At 43.6% G+C, this 19,361-nt stretch overlaps 3 protein-coding genes across 3 annotated transcripts in view; 1 reads left to right on the top strand and 2 right to left on the bottom strand.

The window, feature by feature from the left end:
• Window positions 1-1,448: 1,448 nt before the first annotated feature.
• The window catches only part of T265_04527 (hypothetical protein), a gene marked incomplete at both ends in the record, with an annotated part of 35,210 nt that continues 17,297 nt past the window's right edge, over window positions 1,449-19,361 (top strand). The window contains 2 exons of the mRNA XM_009169282.1: window positions 1,449-1,572; window positions 16,519-16,776. Coding sequence (XP_009167546.1) covers window positions 1,449-1,572; window positions 16,519-16,776 — 382 coding nt within the window. The remainder of the gene's footprint in view (window positions 1,573-16,518; window positions 16,777-19,361) is intronic.
• Window positions 16,014-16,211, bottom strand: T265_04528 (hypothetical protein; the record flags this gene model as incomplete). Its single annotated transcript, XM_009169283.1, has 1 exon — window positions 16,014-16,211. One exon carries the CDS (start codon window positions 16,209-16,211, stop codon window positions 16,014-16,016), a length of 198 nt encoding a protein of 65 aa, XP_009167547.1.
• T265_04530 (hypothetical protein) overlaps window positions 17,183-19,361 on the bottom strand; it is a gene marked incomplete at both ends in the record, with an annotated part of 29,688 nt that continues 27,509 nt past the window's right edge. Inside the window, one exon of the mRNA XM_009169285.1 lies at window positions 17,183-17,312. Coding sequence (XP_009167549.1) covers window positions 17,183-17,312 — 130 coding nt within the window. The remainder of the gene's footprint in view (window positions 17,313-19,361) is intronic.

Consider the following 19,361-nt stretch of genomic DNA (forward strand, 5'->3'; position numbering starts at 1 on the left):
TTCCACACACAGTAAGTAATCTAAAGCTTTGCCACGTAAACCATGGGTGATTAGCTTTTCATACGTTACATCTGCTCTCCAACCTATGTACCTCGCCTAACAATTCTAATGAAATATTGTACTGGTACTGCTCTCTCCTGCATAGCAATACCAGATGGGGAATGCTGTGCTTTTGTACTTGCCAGTGACAGGTAGTTACTTCTTCCTGGCACCACTCATTCCGGCAAAACTAGACTCGCAATTGTACCACTCTTTCAGAAACAGCAAAATAACTCTCATTCGTAGGTGGTTCCAACCTTGTTCTCCGTACCGAGGTATACGTACCAGAAATAAAGGCCGTTGATTTGTTTGCGAAGTTGAGCTATATGAGTGAAACAAAACAGTCAACTTTGGAGGAAAATGGAGAAGAATTGCAAGATCGGCAATGCCCCAGAAATGGGCACTTGGGTAAAGTCTATGAGCAGATCTTGGAAGACAGTGAAAAAATCGGTAAGATCCGCGGTGTTCTGAAACAACACTCTGGTGCTGATATCATGGTGTTGTTGCAAGATGCCAACGTTAACAGGTTTAATCGTGAATTGACTCATGTCATTTAGTAAGCACAAGTTCAGAACTGGCTTTGTACTCTTCCAGGAACGCTTCAGGTGAACTGAGGAATGGTCGTCTTTGCCGAAACGAAGTAACACACAGGAACACAACGTTTGTGGCCATAACCTATTGGTCCGAAATTACACCCGATATGCCAATATTTCAAGTGTACGACAGGACCTAAACTTGATTCTACTTCACATTCCAAAAAACTGCCAAAACGTACTAAACATGATTAGGATTACACAGTCCTGCACTAATAAAAAGTGGGAATTTGGAAAACTGAAACAACTGGCACGTTCGTCAGATGCCACTAGGTCATGAATTGGTTTGGGTCATCCTCTTCCTGGATATTCATCAGAGCGCTGAAGTGATTCTGTGTACAAAACGCAGGACATTAGGCTGTTCCAGGTATTTGGAGCAAGTCAACTGCAGGCCATTTTCTCTTCGCAACCAGACTAATTTCGCTTGATGATAATGACAGATATTTTCTTTGCCGACCCACACCGAGGCAAAATGACCACAAACCTTTGCAACAACCGAGTGTAATTCATCCCGCTTTGGCCCACAAAAGCTTACTTNGTACCTCGCCTAACAATTCTAATGAAATATTGTACTGGTACTGCTCTCTCCTGCATAGCAATACCAGATGGGAAATGCTGTGCTTTTGTACTTGCCAGTGACAGGTAGTTACTTCTTCCTGGCACCACTCATTCCGGCAAAACTAGACTCGCAATTGTACCACTCTTTCAGAAACAGCAAAATAACTCTCATTCGTAGGTGGTTCCAACCTTGTTCTCCGTACCGAGGTATACGTACCAGAAATAAAGGCCGTTGATTTGTTTGCGAAGTTGAGCTATATGAGTGAAACAAAACAGTCAACTTTGGAGGAAAATGGAGAAGAATTGCAAGATCGGCAATGCCCCAGAAATGGGCACTTGGGTAAAGTCTATGAGCAGATCTTGGAAGACAGTGAAAAAATCGGTAAGATCCGCGGTGTTCTGAAACAACACTCTGGTGCTGATATCATGGTGTTGTTGCAAGATGCCAACGTTAACAGGTTTAATCGTGAATTGACTTATGTCATTTAGTAAGCACAAGTTCAGAACTGGCTTTGTACTCTTCCAGGAACGCTTCAGGTGAACTGAGGAATGGTCGTCTTTGCCGAAACGAAGTAACACACAGGAACACAACGTTTGTGGCCATAACCTATTGGTCCGAAATTACACCCGATATGCCAATATTTCAAGTGTACGACAGGACCTAAACTTGATTCTACTTTACATTCCAAAAAACTGCCAAAACGTACTAAACATGAATAGGATTACACAGTCCTGCACTAATAAAAAGTGGGAATTTGGAAAACTGAAACAACTGGCACGTTCGTCAGATGCCACTAGGTCATGAATTGGTTTGGGTCATCCTCTTCCTGGATATTCATCAGAGCGCTGAAGTGATTCTGTGTACAAAACGCAGGACATTAGGCTATTCCAGGTATTTGGAGCAAGTCAACTGCAGGCCGTTTTCCCTTCGCAGCCAGACTAATTTCGCTTGATGATAATGACAGATATTTTCTTTGCCGACCCACACCGAGGCAAAATGACCACAAACCTTTGCAACAACCGAGTGTAATTCATCCCGCTTTGGCCCACAAAAGCTTACTTCCTATGGACGAGTTTTACTGAGATCACAGGTGCGTTGGTATATTTTTTTCCATTCAGGCAGAACTTTAGCCGCAGACTTAACCGGGTGCCAATTAACCCATCATGTAGGTTCATGAAGGTTCCAAAACGTGCACAAATGGTGGTAAATAGTGTTATCTATGACACCATTATACTGTCAGAACCAATTATTTGCCACTGACATATCCTATTTCTCAGTCAACTTCAACTAAATTTCTGTTGAAGATCATGTACACGAACCTGATCTAAAATACCAAACAGAAACATTATGATCGACGACTTACTACGTTGGTTATGTCAAATGTATAGCTTTGGATTATGTTGCTCAAAGCAAACTTCATGCGGCCGAAGAGGCTCATGACCAGCGCACCATGACCGGGCCCAAGCAAGATCAACCAACGGTTGATTTTGTTATAAGTGTGGAATTCGCTCCAAAGGACAGCCTACTAACGAGATGGTTTGTGCGTGTGCACCACAGTGCATGAATGTTCTGTGAAACTGGACCCAAGATGGTGTCGCCTGGCCGCATTCCCCACGGAAAGCTGTCACCCCATCCTGATGGTTAGGCTCAAGTGCTGCAATGATCCCGCTTGCCATACTGGCTGGAACTCAGTTTATTAAGTCTGAACTCTGCCAGAAAGGCCAGCAGTCAGCTAGCCAACGAAGAACAGCTAGACCCTGTACTGCAAAAAACGTACTACGATGTGTTCATACTGTCCGTTGCAGTAAGAGTGCGAAAGCAATGGGGTGCTTCCTTGAGGAGACTAGTATGTCCATATTAATGGAAGCGGCGTTGCCGCTTTCCGCAGAGGAAGCACGAGATAAAAGAGGTCAACCACGGAAATCGCCAAAAAGTTGATTCTACATTATTCAATGCCGTCAAAGTACTTTTTAAACCAGAGAGTCTGGTGTCGCTCTCTATATCCTTCTAGTGCCTTGTGCGTCAGACTTTCGAGTCAAATGCTCAAGTGTGCTACCCCATCTAAACTCTATTCTCCCGCCAGGGAAACTGGGAAGTATATTTTGCACGCACATTTCTTTGTCCACTCCTCCCCACACCCCTCCCACCGTCAGAAACACCTCGGGGATCGAAAAGCATCGGGGTGTTCTTTCACGGAAATTGAGTATGCTGACAATATTGTTTTTCCTAGATCAGGCCCATTAGAATAGCAAAATATTTTATACACCATAAATGGTTCTGCTGAACATTTCGGGATGCGCTCCACGTCTATAAGTTTTAAAGTACTGCCGCAAAACTAAGGGATATAAGACTTAATCCTCATGCTTTCAGGTGAACCAACCAACTGATGTAGTAGATTAGTTCGTTCATCTGGGAAACTGCATGAGTTCCGGTGGTCTGGGGAGAGATGAAATCATTGCAAAGTGGGAAGGCCACGGTAGCGTTTGCTAACTTATGACATTTGTGGCACTGACATGACATCAGCTTGACAAACGAGGGTAGGATGTATGATACCGCGGTTCTTACTTTGTTGATCAAAAACGTGGCCGCTGCCTATGGAGGACTACAGAAGTCTCCCTGAATTTGACCAGGGGTGCCTCCGAAATATTGCGCAAGTCTGGTAAGAACACCAGACCGTGGAATGCTGAGCTACTGAACTAGGGAAATCCGAGCGTGCAAAGATAGTGTGATGGCCAGTAAAAATTTATAAACATTCCAATTGGCATTAACGGAACACCCCTGAGCATATCGTTGGTAAATATAAGCTAAACAGTCTCATGCGAAGAACTAAACACTGCTTCACTCTTGAATCAATCTGTTGCCCGGTTCATACAGTCGTGCACTTCCTCACTAAACTTCTTACCTCAACCTGAAAGGAATGGATGAGGCAAACAAATTTGTTCGGGTAGCCCATCCTTCAGAGCAAGGTCTACAAACAACCCAAAAAGAGGCAGATTAGGTTCACTATGTCCCTGTGCTCTTGTTTTCACGGCAAAAACTGAGCCAGTCGTGGTTCGGCCTGTTCATAATCTACACGACTCTTAGAAACCCTTTTATGCCAGCGTGGGCGACTGGTCGGTACAGCATAATACCAGCCACAAAGTAATCTAATGAGTTGTTTTCTTTATGAAAACAGCTGGTACTTTAGCCTGATACACATGTTCATTGGAATTCAGGGATATGGTCTCTTGACGCAGGTGTCCCAACTTGGAAGACGCAACCCGGGTGTTAAAGATCTTCATGTTACTCTGCACTCGGAACTAATACAACTTTCAAGAAACGTGAAGTGCTCCACAATTTTCGGCACCTCTCCCTGGATTATACGTGGAGTGTTCAGTGAGTGCATGTCTAGCAGCGTGACTATAAACTTTGTGGGTGCCAACCGCATGCTGAAGGACGAGATCATCTTGGCTTGTACATTCAGAGACACCGTTGCCTTTTCCTCCTTCAGAAACACACGAGCAATGTCGTCAGCACTTTCGAGATCGATCAAGTTTTCTTCGGTAGGTATTAGGACACAAGGGCTTTTATGACCTTGTATTAACCTTGTGAAAGTAGAGAGGAAGGGTGGGAGCGAATATTACTGCCGGACATCACTTTGTGTAAGAAGTCTTTTGGAGAGCTCTCGGTATACTTTAGCGTCGGAAATTGGAGAGCACAGAGAACATATTGTATTCACAAACTTCCATAGTGAGCGAGGATGCTCATCAGAACAGATCGGTCGTTTAGGCCAAATGCGCACTGGAAATCGTTTAATGGTTTGGCGTCATACAAGCACTTGACAAGATGTGAGGGAATCCCGCTTGCTTCGTCTAAGTCAAAGGTTCAAGAGTGATTATCGGAGGACAGGTGACTTCAAGAATTTCGATAGGACGGGGGTCACTTTTGTCCAATCAATCACGTTGCACAGTGCCCACCAACTGCGTTTCAATTGGAGCGTGCTGCTGAGGCAGTCACACGGTTATTAGGAGACCTACTAATAAATACAAAATCCTCATATATACATACCTGTGCAGTCAAAGGTTAAGAGTGATTATCGGAGGACAGGTGACTTCAAGAATTTCGATAGGACGGGGGTCACTTTTGTCCAATCAATCACGTTGCACAGTGCCCACCAACTGCGTTTCAATTGGAGCGTGCTGCTGAGGCAGTCACACGGTTATTAGGAGACCTACTAATAAATACAAAATCCTCATATATACATACCTGTGCACTGTCTTCGTTGTTTGGAAGGAAACCAAACAAACAAACTTTTGAAGGAAACAAAATCACACTGATGGGTGAATCAAATTTGTCTCGCGACTGAAGGTTGAGTGGCTCACAGCCCTGTATAAGTAAAAGCTCATCACACAGAGGGTTAGGCGCTCATGAACCTACGGTTGAGTATCCAAACAACCAGCCTGTAGATCGTGGTTTCGAAACCCCTGCTGGAGTTTCGTGGGATCTGCACTGCAGATGACTTTCAACAAGGATGAGAAAAATGTACAATGCCTCTAGGCTTCACTGACAGGACAAAATCGTTTTTAGAGTTTGTTGTCGATACCCTTCGTCGCGAGTTCGAACAAACTCGCAAAAATCACCTGGACTAATCAATCTATGGCAGTAAACCCAGCTTTAAAAATGCAATGGTTTTAACCTAATTGATATGACTTCGTATGCAAAAACGTTTATAATTGGCGCTTTCATTAGTGAGCCTGATGAGGGTGAATCAACAACCTCCTTTCGAGTAAACGAGGATCATTATCGCTGATTGAGATGGCCCAAATGGAGAATTATGACTGAGATTTTAGGGCGTGCGAGTGGAAGATTCAACTAGTCCCTTTCAGTCTACAACTACAGAGTGGAAGATTTTTTGAAAATCGATAATACATAGAGTGTATTTGATCCGCCCCTACAGATCAACAGAATAAAATGGAATATTGTGGGTATCTCATGCACTGTACAACAATGTGTTCAAAGCTATCTGTGTTGTAAGATTTCACTCCTCAAGATAACGCGTTTTCACCGTTCCTGAACAAGGGGTTCGTAACCTTTATATTGTCTTGTTTAAACAGTTTCAGGTAAGTGATCCGTTAATCACTCTGGAAAATTACAGGCATTGCATGACGATCCTAATCGTCTGTTGGGCAGAATTTGCATGATACATATTCTGTCTAAGCCAAGAAAACACAAAAACAAGCAGAATTTACTGCCGGCCAAGTTAAGACTGGACTCCGCAGGTTCTTATACAAGGACGTCAAAACAATTGGATTGTAAAGCATTGAAAAACAAAGCGCCAGGTGCTCTTACGCGTACGATGAAAGGAAACAGCTGACTCATAGTCTAGGCAATACACCTCTATGGCCATCAAACCACCTGCTCTTGCGCCATACATAAGCCGAGTTGACACATGACTGTGTGGTTGTCAATCCACGTAGAATCATTAGCAAAAACAGGGGGTGGGGGTAGAAATCCAAACCCGAACAAAGTTCACAGTATCCCTCCTACTCAACTATCTTAGCACTAGCTCATCCACACAGACGGACAAAAAGTTCAAACGACCTTCAAGAGGGATTATCAAGCGGACCGAACCAGAAGAGCTAGACCATAGGCTGGACCCAAACAGATGTAGGTTTCATCATCGGCCCAACACTTGTTCACGAACCATAACACACAATAATCCCTCTGCTGACACCCAACAGAGATTAAGCTGGACTTGGCTGATTGGTTCTCCTTCCGATTTAAATCTCGACCAACCTCGGAACCCGGTCGCTTGGCCTGACGAAGCTTGTGTCAAAAGCGAAACATTGCCCAGCAATAAATCTACTGATTATCACCAAATGTTTTTGAAAATTCTGATGAACTCTCCATGCGTGCATTTTGACCTATTGCGTTACCACGTGCTGCGTGCGTACGTTTGTCGGTAATTCACATCGATCTGTCGTTCTTGCCGGGCTTTCTATGGACTTGCGACAATTCGTGCAACAATAAGATGGAAATCCTCATATTTTGAGAATTATGCCCATTTCATATACGCATTTTGTACGTGAGGTACCGCATTTTGTTCATGATTCTCCAGACTCCATAATTCTCATCTTCACATTTCGCGCGTCACTTAAATGGGATTCCCGGAATACGTCACGTATTCTACACAACACTTCTCTCAGGCGCGATTAAATGTACATTTGAAACTCCCCTAAAAATGTTGCTCCTAGCGTCGACAGCATCAAGCACAGAACAACCTCCCTCCTGGGCTACCTGGTGGGGTCACTTGTCAAATGTTTCTCGACGCCGTCTCCCTACACAATGGGAAATTGCAATAATAGCATCAAACTGAGATACAGTTGACCATCTATGTATTTCCAAGGTGTTTGGCCGCGTACATCACTCAAACCTGGTAGCGTACTGCGTCCACCCCCTCAATGAACTTGTTCTTATCTATAAAACAAAACCATCGATGCATGTCAAACGCTCGCTTACTTAACCTAATCAACGTGGAGGGCAATCATGGCTGATAAAAGAGCTCCTGTCCTTTACCTGCTTGTTTCGTTGACATCTCCCTGCTGATATTACATGAAGAACTGGACAACTTTACAAACTATTGCGTACATGAAGTTTCACAGACAAATGTATATACTGTTTTCAACTGGCAAACTGCGAATCATTTACCGTTCAATGGCGAGAGGTGCTACGTTGTTCCGAAACCGCAGGTTAGCCTTTCTGGTCCACAAGTACTTCAACACACAAGTTGATGTCATGTACACCTAGAAAGTACTTTCCAGTGCCAGACAACTGCGAACATAGCAAAAGACGGCCCAGGGCCCAAAGACACACCGGAGGGCACTGTAGGAACCGTCGCACTCGCACACCTTCTTAGGTTACATCAAGCTGCATGATGAGGATGCCGCACAAGAATGGAGCCTGTGGTTCAAGCATGCTCGAAAAATACTGGTACTTGCACAAAGCCGCGCCGCGGAGTCATTCCAAGGGCTTTAGAACGACCGGTGCTTATAATTCCACCCACTATATTTTCTGACCTGTTGAAGATTAGGAAACCAACTCACACTCATCTCAAACTGTGTCAATTAAACACTATCTCCTCGCTCAGCCGTACCAGCGCTACCAACGTCCGGTGGAATGAAATGAGGATCTCCCTCTTGTTTATCGGTTTGAATTATCCTCGATAAATCTGTTCTCTGTACCTTCGGGGATATCCTTTGTCTTTCAAATGTCGGCTAGATACACTACGATACACCACACTAACACAATTGCCATGGTGACAAGGAACACCGAAGACATTCAACTTGTTATGATTACATCCTTTGTGACGTGAAAAACCAAGCGCTTTATCCGTCACAGTGTAAAAAATTCTATGAAGAACTTTGGCACAAATATTTCACCACCATTTCAGAGCTTCTGCTTGGTTTTATTTTGTCCGTATCACCCGACCAACAGCGCACTGAAGGTGTCTCCTCGAATGGTGACGAAACGTTTGCAAATCAATTGCCAAGCTCGGCAAACAGATCAACAGCCACCTGATCAATTACCAACCAATACACCCGAGCTACCAATATTCCAAAACATTACCAATAATTAAGATCACTTGGAACACTTTTCCGGATAGCTCCGAAGTTGTCTGATGCCGCTAGTTGGCTCAAGGATGAAATCGCTGTTCTAGCAAATTTAGCTTGAATCAAAGATTTATGAACTTCAAAATTTAGGACTAATGCAAAGGTGTGGGTATACGTTGAACAAACGGAAAATTCATGATCTTTCAAGGAGCCAACTAGACTTGGTGGTGTAGGGAGCATTGAAGCATCTATTTTGTTTGACAAAAATTCGGGACTTCCTCCTGTCAATGACCGTTACATAAACAGTTGTAGGTCACTATTACAAGACGTCAGTGGACATGTGTAGAATCACACGAGGCCTTCAGTAAACCTGGGAATCACAGTAAATAAAAGTGCGTAACGCAAATCACTGCTGCTCTTTGTTCTAAAATGGGGTCCTGTAGCACCCAGTTAGCTAATGATTATCCTACTGCCATCTCACCACATTTTTCTTGGTGTTACATTGACAATGCAACTGTTTCAAATATAAAGCGGTTTACCTGTACGTCCAGTCGGGTAACGGAGTCTGAAAGCCTGCTTCCAGAAAGATCAACGGGTTATTCGGAACTTCGCTGCGAAAGTGACAGTATTTACCACTTCCAGAGCTTCAATATTGCGCGATTTGTCTGAGAGCTGTCTGTCTGAAGCATGCTACTTTCAAATGACAGTGAATAACGAAGTTACGGTAGCTTTGAGCAAAACCTGACCAATCAAACACTGGACAATTTTTCAAACCAGCTAAATTTCATAATCCTGTGACGAAACGTCCTTTTCATCAACTAATCTAAGCGGAATGTTTTGAGGATCTATGCATATTTTGCTTCGCTACGCGTGACTGATATATACTTCAAATATGCTTACAACAGTCTGCTTAACTGGGGCCCAGTTGGGCACCGATCGGGGGGCAAACTCGCAAAATTTAACGACCGAATTGGAAATCTTGTCAGGCACCTTCCCACCAACAGGACCGAAGCATTTAAGTACTTCATCTTGAATCGATGTAAAGAATACAAACGGTAGTCGGGTTGCATCAAAACCCCAAAAGAGCTCAGTGTCCATGGCTCAAGAGTGCCTTCAGGAGGTAACCACATTCGCTAACTTTCAAGTAGTCACCGGGTAAGGTGAGTTCTCAGCTTAGATGGAGTTTCTTTGTGTTTCCCGTAGCTGTTCTGGTACATTCCGTATCCCACACGCTTTTGTTGAATAAATTTATCGAGATTACTTTAACAGTGTTTTGAAGAGAAATGTTCTGAAATTCTTTCGTCTGTCAGTTAACCTGCTTAGCTTGACTTTCTGCATAATAAACCTCCAGCAGGTTCGTCCACACGCAACCGTTGGCATCCTAGAAGAATAAGTCCCACAATGCCCGTACTTCATACACTGGCGAGCCCGGTCGACATTTGTTCGAGTACGACCTACATTGGTGAATGGTTTAAGTGGCGCGTTCTGTTGCTCGTTAGTTACATTATTATCGTATCTTTGTTTCTGAAAACTCACGTACCCCAAGTTCATTTTGTGGTAAGCAAAGACGCAAAAGCGTACGGTTCGCTTTCATTTAGCTCAAGGACAAACTCAATTACGAGTTTTCTGAATGCACGCATTGAGTTCAGGAGCCGGATTGAAAACCGTAATTTGGGTGAGCGTAATTCCAGTGTTTCGTTCACGGTCAAACTGAAGTCGTTCCCGTATGGGTCAAGCAGTGATGATTACAGAAGTTGCTTGATTGGGCAAAAGACCGTTCACACAGATTGCAAACAAATGGCCTATTCTTGGAATGGACACGTGCGTGTTTCTCACAGTCCAACTGGGCTTTAGACCGCCTCCCACATATCCAGCATGTGAACGTTTGAACTGCGTCATTTGATTCATCCCTTCCGTGAGATACCCGTTTGTGAGCGACTAAAGAACTGTGATGTTTATCTTCGTGATGTACTACTCATAAGGTTGCTGAAAATCCGTCGACGGAATGCAACACTAGCTCTGGTAACCAAAGCATGTATCTCGATAATGAGTACAAAAGTAATCGAACTTTTCACAAAATAATTAGTTGCGACCATTAGTTTGAAGGGGGGTTGCCCGCTTTAGCAAAACACAGGAGCGTTGGCGAAAAACATCTGTTTTGGAATTGTGTATGTTTCGACCCAGTAGAGATGTTGTCAAGTCCAATGCCGTGATTCTATGGTACCATTGCGCGTCCAAATACGCAGATAAAGCTTGATCTACCGCAGAATGTGGCAAATCGATTTCTGACTCGAACTGACTCACTCTTTTATTGGAGTGCTCCGAGCTGATAAAGTAACCATCTAGATAGAAAAGGATCGGCACAACATCTTCGGGATCACGAAAATCCTCAGCACAATTAGTTATCAGAAATACATTAAACAAAGTCGGTACAAGGATTCCCGCTCCAATTAACGGCTCAGTAGCGTTGCTTCAAATTTAATAACTAATCATCCATCATGCAGGAGTGAAGAGATTTCATAATTTTATCAACCTGCTTCTTGTCCGTCGAGCATTTTGAGGCGATCCACAATGCTTCCCTTTTCACAGGGCCTACACCTAACGTGAAGACAACGAGGATACTTCCTGCTGCAGCTTAGCGGCTGAAGTCGAAGCACACCAATGACAGCCTGAGACGCGTTGGGCCCCATACAGAATCCATATCGCAGTCGGAATCACTTCCTCTGACAAGCCCAAACGTGAGACGACTAAGGAGGACTTGTATCAGGATTTCGCCCGCAGTTTAGGAACTGTTCGGTTTTCAGCGATCTCCCTTCGCATTGAACAATGGTGGGATTTACTCCCGAAATTTCGAGGAAGCTTTCGAGTCCTCTAGGTGGTACATAAGAAGAGAGAAACTTCGCCTTCTAATAGTGGTCCACCTAATTCGAATAGTTTCGCAGAAAATCCACCTTTCTCGGTATCCTTCTTTCGTCAACTTCCAGTCATCGCCCTCTGAAGTATAATCTTTGTGGATGGGCTGGAAAACGCAGTCACCTGAGGAGTTGTAATATAACTGTACAGGGTATTCAAGATTGATGTTGCATAGCTTGATATGTTGAGGAATATGCCTTCCATACTAAATTACTGAGCGCTCAACCAGGCTGGGTATCTCGGATTTTTTATCGAGTGTCAGATTTTGAATGCATAATTTGCTTTTCGTACCCAGAAGATTTCTCGTAACCCTATTAATCCCTATAAACTGGGGTAATTTTAGAATTGTGATCCATCTTTCATTCTTCCGTCCACATGGGTGGTTTCAGCGTTTAGTGCCCGTTTTTTGAAGCTCATCTAGAGTCGGTCAGTCTGATAGGTCTCTGAGCTTCATGATAAAAACGTCAAGGGAACAGGCAAAACCTCAAAGGTTATTGTTTATCAAAACAAATAAGAATGCGTTTCATCTTTGAATCTAGTGATTTTAAACATGGTCACACCACCGTGGTTCTTCATTGTAACCCACGTCTTGAAATCGCGTATTGGTACGGAAATAAGTACACACGTTTTTTCCATGTTCCATGAATCTCTAGCCCTTCGCTCAGCTTACGTAAGTTCAGTTTGATTAGTTTAGCTTAGTTTGATTAGTAAAGTGTACCACCAACAATTTTGCTGTCACCACCATCACCGTCATCGTGCCATGTGTACGACCTTGACCCACATCAGGTCAAGCTGCCTTGTGCAACTGTCAAGGGGGAATATCTGTTTGTGATTTCCCGCAGTGCTTTTGCATTGTGTACAAGATATCCATCTGGAGCTAGGTGTGACTGACCCACGCTCTCGTACACGCAGGACTCAACAGGTCTGTGGACAATCGAGGGACCTCACTGGGCCAGCACACGTTAAGCACATACTTCACCTGTGCACACCACATTTCCCCAAGCTTAGTTCTGTACGCAATACACTGATGTGTTTAGCAGTCATTGTCTACTCTGTGCATCATCACATGCTTCACCCTGCTTCTTGTCTGGCTGGTATTCGTTTGCTTTTCTTGCATTCCCGTACGGCACCAAGCTCTAAGCACCACTATATGGTGACTGCTTTTGGTCAGAAGTCTATAAAGTGGCGCCAGTACTATAGTGTAGTACTATGTTCCTCGACATTTGACCTTTGACACTTTTCTGTGCATGGTTCGGAATTCGGCAGATGCCAGAGGCCATGAACTTAATCTCGTGTATATTAACGTGATGAAGCTTGCCAGGTGACAAAGGAATCAAATTATCAATTAGACATGGTGACTCATCATCCTTCTTCGTCGAAGCAGATCACGGTATCTTGAAAACAACAGCATTTGTGTTAAACAGGTTACACCGAATAACTGAATCATTCAGAAACAGAGTAACATTTCTCCCCACAAGCTCAAAAATTTTTCAGATGTATTCGATACTTGGACAGATATGGTCTGGCAAGTTGACGACTCAGTGTGGGATACAAGCCGACATTCTGAGGATTCCGACGTTCAGAGGGAAAGATGCCATCATGGTAGTATGAACTTCAAAAAGACACCAATGAGAGCAACATAAATGCAAATGTATCTCGGACAAAGTTTGGTGAGTTGGGGGGGGGGTTGAATAAAAGTAGTATTCTATTATTTGTCGTAGCTCTCCGCAGTAAGCCCATTTCTTCGCACTCTTCCAGATGAGTGAAATTTAACATCAATAAGTGCCCCTGCTCCTCCTGAGTTGACCCATCCTTTACGGCCTGCCACAATGGGACTTTTTTTCTCGATAATCCTGAACGCATTTCCAACCTGTGTGCAGTAGCTCAGCAGATTTCTGCTGAATGAAGTGGCCAGTGGAGTTTGTTATTCCTCCAACTATTAGCGGTTGTTACTTGCTTTTGGTGACCAAGAAATTGATTTCAAAATCTTCACTCTTTTAGCTTGACCGATCCGCAGGTAGCTTTAGATTAATAAGCAAATGTGCCATTCAAATGGGCACGCGGTGATCGACTGCGCAAGTCAGTCGAAATCACTTAGATTGTTTCTACCTCGAATTCCCCTTCACGTGTCGAATCAGAACCACAAGCTTGTAAGCGTCCAACACTACCGCGCTTGTAATAGCTTCCCTCCAAAGTATGAAGAGATTTCATTTATTCATACCTTTGTTTTTGAGTTCATATCCGGCTGGACAGCAAACACAGACATCTCATAAGAGTCAACCATATTTGAGACATCAGTGGCAGGTGCGACAAACCTGGAATGAAGCGAGCTTCGCCTAGGCGTGTTCATTTCAAGATGCGTGAATGCAGGCAAATACAGACAAAACGATCCTAATCGGTGTAGGGTAAAACGAAGTTCAGTAATTCATCAAGTCCTGAGTCCTTTCAGGAACCCAACGTAAGAAACCATATATCATGCAAATATGTGAAGTTATGTTCCACTATGAAGAAACAAGAGTACGTTTTGGACGTTCCTATCCAGTTTTCCACCTTATATGCATAGATCGCCATTTTGTACGTGATCGTGGCGAAACGCATCAGGTTGACTCGAATACACGCCCTTGAAGCTTGATTATTTTGGGAGGCCACCACATAGCGACATGTCATTGATCGCAAAAGAAAACACGAATTGCTTCCAAATATCAGTTCACAGACAGCATAGATATTACTTACCAACAGGTGCGTAGTTATCCAGTAACTGGTTCAGCAAGTCAACTAAATTGAGAAAAACGTTTTGTGATAAAAAGAAACTTTGAAAGTGAAGATTCTGTGGGACCACATAGAAGTTAACATGCCTCAGCTACTTTTACCATATTGGTATTACAAGGTATTACTCAGGTTTCTTTTCACCAACAATGCCTGGCACTAGACACAGCACCGTTATCAGTAAACCAGAGAGTGAAGGCATCCTTTAGGTTTCTTTCTACAGGGTTTTTTCTGTTTACTGGCATAGCCGGCAGTGTGTGCGCCATTTGCTGATTTGTTGTGTTCCGTCCAATAAAGTAAACCACAGACTGTTGATAAATGAGACTGTCGCATATTGACAAGCACTGTCCGACTGGCCAACTTGATATACTATCAGCTTTGCTATTTCTCTTATTGTCACGTAACAACCGATCAGAACCGACTCTACCGCTCACATCCGCCTTGGTAATAGCTGAGTTACCATTTATACCTTGGATTCGGTTGTATACTTCTTACCAAGGCGCACTGGTTTTTTTGCACTTATCGCTTGCGTTTTTTACTGTGCCTTAAATAGATACTCACTCTAATTCACTATAGTTCCCGATCATTCTAACTGTTCAATAGTCAGTGAATTCAAACCGATAGACATGCACATTCCACCCATAGTGATTTCTTTGTGGGAATTATTCCGGAGCACATTCGACCGAACAATGCGGCCGGCGATCGTCCGGTTTGGATTTGCCAGCTGAAGTTATTCAGTCAATTAAGCGTTTCACATACTTCCACTCCCTGGGGACAAAGTCAGTTGTGCAACTGGAATTTTCGAAATTCGGCTGAGACGTTGCATTCGAAATTTGATAAACTTACAGGCTTGGATGATTTCTGACCTTTAACGAGAAGTAATGGGCAGCTAAGCTTGGGGTGCCAATGTTTTTTGTCAAGCGATGGCTTCAGCCAATTGTCCAAAAAAGGTCAGTAACTGGTACCGAGGAGATCAAATCGATCAACCAAGCCAGCTAGTCGCTGAAGGTCTGCCCATCAAACTATCATTCTAGGCAGTAGCGCTAGTGTCGTCGCACAACTATGAAGCATTGTTACCTGTCTTGATAAATACTCTCAGATGCACACGACTTTGGCTTAGACAATGCACTCAACTGATTCCATCTGTCTCCCCAGTTTATGCTGGCCCTCTTCAGCTGAGTAGAAGAGCCGGTCGTTGGCTGTCGAAGTGTTCAGCAACTATAGCAGCAGCGTGTTACGTTAAGAGAATTTATTTAGTTAATTTCAAGGATTAAGCAAACAAAAAGTTGTATGGATAAGGTAGCGGATATGATTGAATTACTCATATGCTCACCTGTAACGATCGGTTCACTCAGTGTTACCGCGGGGTTTCCATGAGGGCCATCGCTACCGAAAATGCTAAATGCACTCTCGTGCAGTTTTTGGTAGTCCTTTTTGGTATCTCCGCTGTCATCACTAGTGTTCGCGGCCCTCAGTCCACACATGCTGTATTCCGAGGCCTATAGTGTATCTCTGAGACAATGCTGACGAAAAGACCACTTGCTAGCCTCTTCCTCAAATGGCTTTGTTTGAATGTTTCACCAAACACCAAACAAAGTCTTCCACTGAGGAAGCATCATCCTTGGGTGAATTGATCTGGGCGAGTTCCAGTAATCTTGCTTTGTGCTGCGGCCAGAGGAGGCGGAATCCGCTTTCCGCGGTGCAATTCACCAACATGAGGAAGCGCTCTTCGATACCCGTGGTGCCAATCATTGGCTCTATTTTCTATTCTTTGTCATGTGTAAGAGGATTACTTATTCTGTTGCCTTCAGTTCGCGCGTTTTTATGACGAGTGCAAACCACCCTTTTACAATGGCACCACACGCCGACTTTATCGGAACTTTTCGGGTCCACCTGTGGCCTTAGTATGAACTTTGGGTAGACACAGCTCACCTAATTTGTCGTGGGTGTAGAATCCTACTGACAATCAGCATTATTTTACCAGATGTACAGATACTAAAATGACCCCGTAATCTGAGGTTAATATGTCTCTATCGTGGTTGTTTTATTATATTCACAGCCTCCTGTCTCAGTCGGCTCGTAATTTCGTATAAAAGGCATGTAACACAAGCAGCTAAATGTGACCACGATGCCCAGTTGAAAGACCAACTGCGTGATAGACCCATTTCTGATATTCGATCGTCCGATCTACAACAGGAACTGCTGCTCTACCCAAATCAAAAATCTCAAACTATTCGGAAAATATGTGAGCAGTATGAAGATGTGAGGCATGTATCGAAGACTGATGAATCAGTGTTGTTGAGTTATTCTAAAAGAGGTAATTCAAGAATGCAGACGGACAATAAATTCAGACCTCGGACAAATTTTCGTGCCCCAAACCCATCAGTACGCCGTTTCACAGATCGTAACGCCAGTTCGGCGGTTCAAAACATTTGGGAATTGTGAATATTGTGGACGATGTGTTTTAGTTGCGGTGAAACGGGACACATTCAACTCGTCTGTAAGGGTGTGACATGAAACCCTCATCTGAACACATCTTTACACTTTATCTAATTTGCCCCAATATTCGTCACATGTTTTTGAAACTTTGATATCCGCTTCTGGTCAAAGACGTGATTCCATTGTTGACAAATGTAGAGCCGAGTCCATTATTCCACAACCAGATAAAACTGCATTTTACCGTAGTGTTGCGATAGTGCCTACAGATGTAAATATCCGCGGTATCACTGAAATTCTGTACCTCTAGTCGGTAGTTGCACGATTTCTGTGAGATCGTCCTTAGGTACTTCGGGACCATCGATTGTCGAACTCGAAGTCTGTGCTCGCTGCAAAGTAGTATCACCGTAGTTACGTCTGTGAAAGAGAATAAACTCAACCAATTGATTGTTCAATATTCTAAGGCTACAGGTGGCATGCAAATATCCAAGGTGAGCCTCGAAGTTACAGGAGATCCTATATCAAATAAGAGACTAATTATTCCATTCGGCTTAATGGATTCTGTTCGTCAAGCATTAAATTCAATGTGTGCGAACAAAATACTGACTCCTGTCGCGTCCTCCAACCATGCGAAGACTTTGAATGCATTGCACAATCACCTTTAAACTTAAACTCTTTTGAAACCATATTCCGCCAAATATCATTCGGCCATCATTACAGATGCTTCTTCCACCGGAATAGGAGCAATATTCGAACACTGTGGCAGACCGCTGATCTGCATTTCGTGTGGACTCTGAAAAGCCAACCGTCAGTATTCTCAGACTCAAGCGGCTCCATAATTTTATTTTTGGATCGAACTTTACCATTGCTACTGATCTTGAGCATTTAAATTTCTTGTATCATGCAACAAACTGTCTAGTGAAGTCACCTGTCGCTGTGGTGCAACGGTGGAGTTTTGCACTGAGTTCGTACACCTACACGCTTGTTCATCGTAGTGCGAAAATGATTCCCAAAGCCGATTTCTTGTCCAGAATTCCATCGTGCGCCTCCGATTCTAATTCAGATTGTTTATTGATTCGACCATAATAAGAGATATTTTGCTACCATTTTTTTGCATTGTGACGAAGCTGGACGCAGCAAGAGGGACGCGAATTCCTGCACTTTACTGTCGCCGCGAAAGTTTGCCCATTACTCCATTTGATATAAATTCGAATACATACGTGTTACCTGTAGCGCTGTCCTGAACTCTGGATTTTTAGTTAGTCTAATAGTACCGATATATGTGCTGAACCTAATGGCCACAATTTCACTCATCAAGTGTCCGCGTTGCAATCAAAATTTGCATCCGTTTTATTATGAAAGCTCTGTTGAGTTCTTCTGTCGGGTGACAGTGCACTGAATCGTTTGACCATGTCCAACGATTCGATCCACCCAGGTCGCGGTAAATGCATTATCCGCAGTAGATTGTGCCTTATTGATGGAGAGCTTCTTGGTCGTCTGCGTTGTCGTATGCGTCGTTGCCAGCCGTCAGCGTTCAATGTAAGAATTCCCAAATTCATATTCCACTTTTGTTTGCCACGGTAGATTCTAGCGTTGATGTCACCAATGGATAACATGCAAACGGCTAACTGAATACATCAAATCAGTTGACAACTGAGATCATGTGCGAAATATCACAGAATCCTAAACACGGTGGATAAGTTGTTCCCTGACAGTCAAGGAAGAATGGTTATCATTCTAATGTCGAGTCAGTTCGATTCATCCAAACTTCTTCCTTTTCTTTGATCGGTCAATGCAATTTCAATTTGCCGTCCTCATCGATATTTCTGTGGAGTTCCCTACCGGTAGACAATGGGTTCAAGATCCAGTACTGAACTTTGAAACAGCACATATGTTTCTTCAGAGGAGCTTAAGCTTCCTAGCTAAGTGAGATGTATGCCTTTTGTGTCGGTCGCTTCAACCCCTATCGACCCCTATAGACTTTCAACTTCATCAATTAGTCCCAGTGGACGCATCTTCATTTTTCTTTGTTGGTGATTGGCAATCAATCAGTCATTAGTTATTCTAAGTTGGTCTTTTATTTCACTCGTTGGAGTTGTATCCGAAAGCTGAGTCTCTTCAAGCTTTTTTCTAGCAGTCATTGTCCCTATATTCTATGCTGCTTCGAACTGCAAGGCTGGTCTAACCAGAAGATGCACATGGGAACTTTCTAACAGAAAGTTTGTCAAAAACCTTCAACGCCACAACAACAGCCACGTAGGTTTCAACCTACTCAAGCACCCTGCCGGTTTTCGTATTCGTTGTAATGTAGGCGCTTTTGACGGTCCGGGATCCACAACGGCGTTGGACATTCCCACTGTCTGGTATGGCAGATCCGGTAGTAAATCCGACAACTTATTTCGTGATTGACCGTTCTCCTCGAATTATTCTGCCGGCGTCAAGGCAGAATCGCAGTTGGTCAGAAGC

Source organism: Opisthorchis viverrini (assembly GCF_000715545.1).
Source record: "Opisthorchis viverrini unplaced genomic scaffold opera_v5_74, whole genome shotgun sequence".
NCBI lineage: Eukaryota > Metazoa > Platyhelminthes > Trematoda > Opisthorchiida > Opisthorchiidae > Opisthorchis > Opisthorchis viverrini.